The sequence below is a fragment of the Anastrepha obliqua genome, chromosome 1 (assembly GCF_027943255.1).
Source record: "Anastrepha obliqua isolate idAnaObli1 chromosome 1, idAnaObli1_1.0, whole genome shotgun sequence".
Classification (NCBI taxonomy): Eukaryota; Metazoa; Arthropoda; class Insecta; order Diptera; family Tephritidae; genus Anastrepha; species Anastrepha obliqua.
In genome coordinates this window covers 179,201,889-179,208,354 of record NC_072892.1, presented here as the reverse complement: position 1 = coordinate 179,208,354, position 6,466 = coordinate 179,201,889, and the positions used below count along the sequence as shown (strand labels likewise).

Below are 6,466 nucleotides of genomic sequence, written 5' to 3'. Positions count from 1 at the left end.
TCATACTTTGATGCCTATTACACGTCATCAATTTTAATTTCTCGTAAAGGTATTTGCGAGTGACCTGCCTCGCGAAACACAAACACCTGCTCTCTTTGTTTCAGCATTTTGTTTGCAATTTTTGGATGGTCGACCAAGGTTAGTTAAAAGAGTATTTTACAGTTCCTCGATTATCTGACACGTATTTGCTTCTACTTCCGCCCTTAATACGTCATCGCCTAAAGTTGTTGGCCTTCCTGATCGGTGTGAGTCGGAAAGATCGAAATTATCGGCTCTGAATTTAGAAAACCACATTTGGCATTTACAAACATCTAAAGTACTTGGATAAACATCGCGAATGTTTTTGGTAGCAACTGTTGCATTACTACTCTTTTAAAACTCATAAAGCATGCTATAGGGGATTTGATTCGCTCCTGGTACTTAATTAGACATTTCACTCTAAATGACGAAAGATGATTTAAAGTTTGAGTTTTCACTACTAAACAAGTCTCCTTAACTTTGAAACGGTAAAGATTTGGCATGCGCAGAAACGAACCTTCTGATCATTTCGATCCCTCTGCTATTATTCCTAAACTCTTCTAACACAGATTCAGCTCTTCAAACGGTCAGGAGGCTTCTTGGCATGAGTTAATGTAATATTGTAAGGGTGTAGCGCAAGAACGAGGCTTCAATGACCAATGGGCTCTTGTAAGTAAGTTATACGTCTACACGCATATCTTTGTTGTCGTATAAGAAAGATCTTATTCCAGATAATGGCTTCGAATCGATTCATTCTAATCATGTGAAGTATTTCACATTTGTTTTCTCTTTCGATCTCTCCACCCTCACATTTCGCAAGTTCACTTGCTTCATTACCGGATATCGGATTACCGGAAATACTAAATATGCGAAAATGACATTTCAAAGATAAGACACCCCTATTAAAAAACCCTGTATAAGTATTTTGTCTCCCAAAAAAATATTAGTTTTATATAATTTATTTATTATTTTTAAATTAGGCTTATTTATATAATATATGTATTTATTGCATTCAAGTGTAAGTAATAGTAAAAGCTCTGCTACATTGCAACTTTCGGGTGACTTGTCTACTGATGTTCCACCACTTCGGCGCGCAAACGTTTAGCCAAAGTCTTACGCAACTGCAATGCTGAACTTTGCGTCTCATCTCCACCTTGGCCTTCAGCATCTTTCTCCTTCTCTAGCAGCTCAGTTGTTTTTCCACCATTTTCCAGTAATTTCTGGGCCGCTTGGGCCGAAGATGGACGACCAGTGGATACCAAATCAGTAGCACTTTTACGTGCCACCGTATCGAGCAGCTGTTTGACGCGTGTCTTTTTCTTGATTTCAATGATTTTATCACGTTGCTGACGAAGATACTCCTGTCTCGACACAACATCTTCGGGATCGACCTGTGAAAAGCAGAGAAAGGGAATAAGAAGAGAAAGAAAATAAATAATTGGTGCATAAACTTCTGTTAGGTGTTTGGCCGAGCTCTTCCTCATATGGCGTGCGTCTTCACGGTCCACGAATGGAGGAACCTACAGTTTTAAGCAGACTCTGAACGGCAAATGGTTTTTTATGGGTTTGCCATTACCGCTATTAGGAAAAAAATCATGAACGGAGATTCGAACCCACGCACTCCTGAATGGTAGTCACGCACCAACCCATTCGGCTACGGCGGCCACTTAAAAGAGAATAGGTTCCGTAAGAGCCTAACTTTAAAGACCCAGCGCATGTTTTTATTTCTAACAAGACGCATTTCTTTATTTTCGCGAAATTAGTGACTCGCCCATTTTAAAAAAATTGGTTCTAATTGTATTTATTTCCATGTAAGAAATATTACTTTCTTGACTACTTTGAAAATTACCGTTACATGCGTTATATGAATGTTAGGCGTACTTGGCTCACTATTTTTCTTATTTTCAATACTCGTATCAACATACATTGAGCCAAGACCCGCATAGGCACCAAGCTTCTTTAAATATCTAAATTTTTGGTCTGAATCATCCCGAAAAATGGAACACACAAACAGTAAGTCATGGCTAAATCGGCTCCACTTGGCATTTTAAACATTTTGCTAAGCAATTGCTTTAGAGATGTTAGTCCCGAGATTTCAGGACTAAGAATTTTTAGGTACCGAAAAAATACGGGTTTTTTAAATAAAATCGGGGTAATACATTCACTTGTTCTTTGAAATTCAATCGTATTGCAAAGTTTTCCCTTTTTGTCACACGACTGCACAATATTTCCAGTTATAAAAAATTTTCGAAAAATTCTTGCAAAATTGTTTTTTTCTTTGACTGGTTTTACGAGTAAAAGATTTTAGAAGACTCAACGTTCAGTATTTTGCCTTTTTCTACAACCACATTTTAGGTTAGGTTAGGTGGAAGCGGTTGTCCACTGTGGGACACACTCAGGCTCATGGCCTCTTTTTATGCCGCCTGGGGAACTTGTCCTTATCCCTCCTAAAACCAGTGTGTACTTTTCAAAAACTTTGTAAGATCCTGAATTCCGACAGAGCCGAGATCTTCCAATTCATTAAAGGATTATCTACCCAAAATAGCGAGTCTACGTCTGGATAGAGCAGGACAGTCACACAGAAAGTGCGGGATCGTCTCTTCCACCACATTTTAAAATTCTCGAATTTTTGACTAACCAAAAATTAGCTAAAAGCTTTAAGAGGAAATTTTTTTGGGAAAATTTAACATTTTGGGCGATGTTCCGAGACTAAAACTTAGGTTAATACTGTAATCTCGGGTTATTAATAAAACTAGTTCCTGCTTTGGATTTGCACTTTTGCATCAAATTAATATTAACACGTTGAGGGCGGCGTCGATATTTCTGACCTTTTCCCTCGGCCGGCAGAAAGCTGTCGCTCTGTAGTATGTAATAATAGAATATCAGCGATCAATTCCCTGCTCCTCTTTCAAAAAGTAACCGAAAAATAAATATCAGGAACTTTAGGAATTTTGGGAAACAATTGGTAAATGGACCCACCCGGCGAGTAGATGAATGAATTCCTTATCTGCAAGAAAAAATTGTTCATAAATTACAGAAAAAGTAAGGAGACATCCATTAAGTTCGGAAATATTATTCTGGTTGTTATGATGCAAATTCAAGATTATTTGGGACTAAGAAAGCAAAAATTCAACAAAAAAAGTAGTTACATTTTCTTACAGGTGTAAATTCCAGCCACACTTTTGCTTAGAATGCTTCAATAAAGTTCATTAAAAGTATATTTGACTACATTCATTCAGGTTATAATTGGCGCGTACACCCGTTTTGGGTGTTTGGCCGAGCTCCTCCTCCTATTTGTGGCGTGCGTCTTCATGTTGTTCCACAAACGGACGGTCCTACAGTTTCAAGCCGATTCCGAATGGCAGATATTTTTTATGAGGAGCTTTTTCATGGCAGAAGTACACTCGGAGGTTTGTCATTGCCTGCCTAGGGGCGACCGCTATTAGAAAAAACTTCTTCTTAATTTTGGTGTTTCACCGAGATTCGAACCTATGTTCTCTCTAAATTCCGCATGGTAGTCACGCACCAGCCCATTCGCCTACACCGGCCGAAGGTTACATTTATCTTTTAACTTTAATACTGTCGGTCCCACAAAAAGACGGGAGTCCCCAGGCACCGGAGTCGCGCTCAACGTGTTAAGCGCCTTCGATCCGCCACTTCTCGATGCCTAAGAAGTTTCACTTCAAAAATACAAATGCGTTTTAGAAAGTACCTTCTGATTCTCAAAGAACAAATTAAGCCGCTCAAATTTATCATTCACAGCTGCGTCTATGCTTTCCGGCTCCGGAGTTACTGCTGCTTCGGGGCTCTCGAGTTCTTTCTCAATGGACTTCGCTATAAAATCCTCGACGGCTTCGTCATATTTTTCGCTGAAAATTTGCAATTTTACGCAAATTACGTGACATCAATACGAGTAAAAGCATTTGGAAAACACAAAAACAAAAACAAACACAACCAACCAATGTGAGCAACTACTCTCCGTAGGACTGGCGTTATCAACCAGGTCGCTTTCCTGCAGCAATGCCAATTGATTTTTCTCTATGAGATCCAATGCCTGCAATTGCAACTCGACATTCCGTTGGGTCATCATGCGTATGAACATTTTTATATCATTGGCCGCCCAGATCTACAAAGCGATGGAAAAAAGACGCAATAAAAAAATGCAAGAATAAGAAAATGAATAGTTGCTACACTAAGTCCAACAATTACGTATTCACCTGCTGAAAGAGCCCCTGATGAAAATGTAAATGATTATCCGGATTTCGACCCTCCAAGCAAGCCGTCTCAAATTGTTCGGGCGTAATTTGCATTTCCTCCATAAAACTGCCCAACATGTAGTCAACCAGATTTTTGTACTCATTATGTATGACAACAATATCGGGACTATCTTCAGCGATTTGCATATTGGGATCGAAAACTGCAAATGGGAATTGTACATGAATAAAATTTTCAAAAAAACAGAAAAAAAATTACAAAAATTTAAATATTCCACTACAAATACCTAAGGACTTTTCTTCTATAAATGTCTGCAGTGGCGCATTCCAAACAGGTCCATGCAAAAAACACACCAACGAGTCCAATACCCATGAATCTTCAGAGGCCATGTTGGAATTTATACAAATTTTTTTTTGTTAGTGTCTTCTTCCACTTGACTTGAACGACAACTTAAATCGAATGACTGTGATTTCGCACTGAAGCGCCATAGGAAGTGGTGTTCAAGGCAGATACGTTTGTTGTGGTCATATGCTTTTGCGAAAGGTGTTGTCAGGACAACCATACTTACTAACAAAGGCGTCGACAGGATTTTGAGATAAGGGATGGGCGCATTTGTAGTGAAATTTTATTTTATGAGTGTAGTAACAATAAACGGCCGTCATAACCGAGTGGGTTGATGTATGAGTACCATCCGGAGTACGTAGGTTCGAATCTCTGTGAAACACCAAAATGAAAAAAAATTGTTTCTAATTTATTTATTATTTATTTATTTTTTCTCTTTTTTATTATTTCGTGGACTAATGGCATGTGCCTCCCCTCCTATCTACGCTACTGCTACTTGCTAAAAGTTACAAGTTGCATATGTGTATGTTCTCAGGCGGAAAATTAACACCTTTTTTTGGTATTTTTTACAAGCATTTAGGAGTGGAAAAATTTTTAGAAATGTACATACATCGGTAGTTATATATAGAAACTTATTCGTCCTTCAGCTCTTCTTGAATTGTACACTTTACAGCTTTCACTATGCCTACGCATGCTTTTCTCTTTTCCTTTCAAGTTAATAAGCAATTGTTTGCCAAGAATCTGGTTATGTTCTGAGCTTGGGAACCACGATTAAAAAAATTCCAATGAAATTCCTTGTTACTGTTGCTGTTGTTGCTGTAGCAGTAACTTTACCCTGTCATTGTAGTGTAAATCACCGGCCGTCTTCGTCTAGTTCATCTAACAGTAGGCCCAGGAAACTTGTTGTTTCGACAGGTTGGGTCCAAAAGGAGAGTGGTGTTATGTGAGTAGGTTTGATTGGGCATGTGAAAAGGTGGTTAGTGTCGTGCGGGGTGCCTTCACATGCCGGACATATGTTTAGTATGTCGGGGACATTCATTCCCATGGCAGCCGGTTTTACGTTACCGGAATGACTCGGGTTTTTCCCGACCAAGGGCTGCCGCCCCAGTAAACTAGCCCTGTCTAGTGTACCGTACCCCACCCTCAATCTATCGTCACAGGAGTAATCCTACGCAGCATGTCTGCTCCAAATACTTCTCAAACTTCAAACTGCCGCCACTAATCAAATCTTAATGCTTAGGAGCGCACCGATGTAGCAAGATTCCCTCTCTGTCACACAACCCTCCTGCTTGGCCATGAACCTCTACCTCTCGCCAAATATTGTCGCATAACCCAATGCGTTTGCATATTACCACCATCCGCATCAAATCGAGATTATCCAACATCCTAACCAATAGCCTCAATTGGCCTTCGGAAACAAGGAGGGTGCGACCAAAAGTTGATTCTATTAGCACTTCTATTAAAATCGAGATTAGTGATTTCAAAGCCAGTGTGGGAAGTTTGGGCAGTTACTGCAGTAAGCCAATCAGCTAATTCTTTCAAATTCGCTGAGAGCCGATTAACTATCTGATACTGGCCACACCTTCCGAATTGTGTTACAATCAAAAAAGAGCTAAGAAATATTACCTGTCCGATAACACGGCGATGAGTTCATATAAGAATAAGAGCGATGAATGATCGACCTACGTTCAGAACACTGCACTTCAATGGCGGCGGCAGTGAAATCACAGCGAAGGTGTGAGTCCCAAGTGGAGTCGAGTATCCTTCAAATTCTAAATTGAGGGAGTATGCGCGAGCATTTTATGAAGTGATTAGGGGCATGCGGAATACCAAAAAATTACCGGAATATATTCAGAAAATCCAAAGTACGAGTTTATTCCTCAAAAGTGAT

At 39.5% G+C, this 6,466-nt stretch overlaps 1 protein-coding gene across 1 annotated transcript; it reads right to left on the bottom strand.

The window, feature by feature from the left end:
- Window positions 1–1,021: 1,021 nt before the first annotated feature.
- On the bottom strand, window positions 1,022–4,687 carry LOC129235515 (cilia- and flagella-associated protein 36). The gene is made up of 5 exons (XM_054869402.1): window positions 4,520–4,687; window positions 4,236–4,435; window positions 3,978–4,144; window positions 3,731–3,887; window positions 1,022–1,409 (listed from the first exon to the last, which is right to left on the bottom strand). The coding sequence occupies exons 1-5, from the start codon at window positions 4,620–4,622 to the stop codon at window positions 1,086–1,088; spliced, it is 951 nt and encodes a 316-aa protein (XP_054725377.1). The 5' UTR covers window positions 4,623–4,687; the 3' UTR covers window positions 1,022–1,085.
- Window positions 4,688–6,466: the final 1,779 nt, after the last annotated feature.

What these genes read in the sequence shown, in the direction of transcription:
- LOC129235515 (XM_054869402.1), bottom strand. Translation starts at nt 4,622, where the DNA reads ATGGCCTCTGAAGATTCATGGGTATTGGACTCGTTGGTGTGTTTTTTG. An exon ending in TATAGAAGAAAAGTCCTTAG is followed by an intron (nt 4,436 to 4,519) that starts GTATTTGTAGTG and finishes TCCCATTTGCAG; the next exon opens with TTTTCGATCCCAATATGCAA. An exon ending in TGTTCTTTGAGAATCAGAAG is followed by an intron (nt 1,410 to 3,730) that starts GTACTTTCTAAA and finishes TGCTTTTCACAG; the next exon opens with GTCGATCCCGAAGATGTTGT.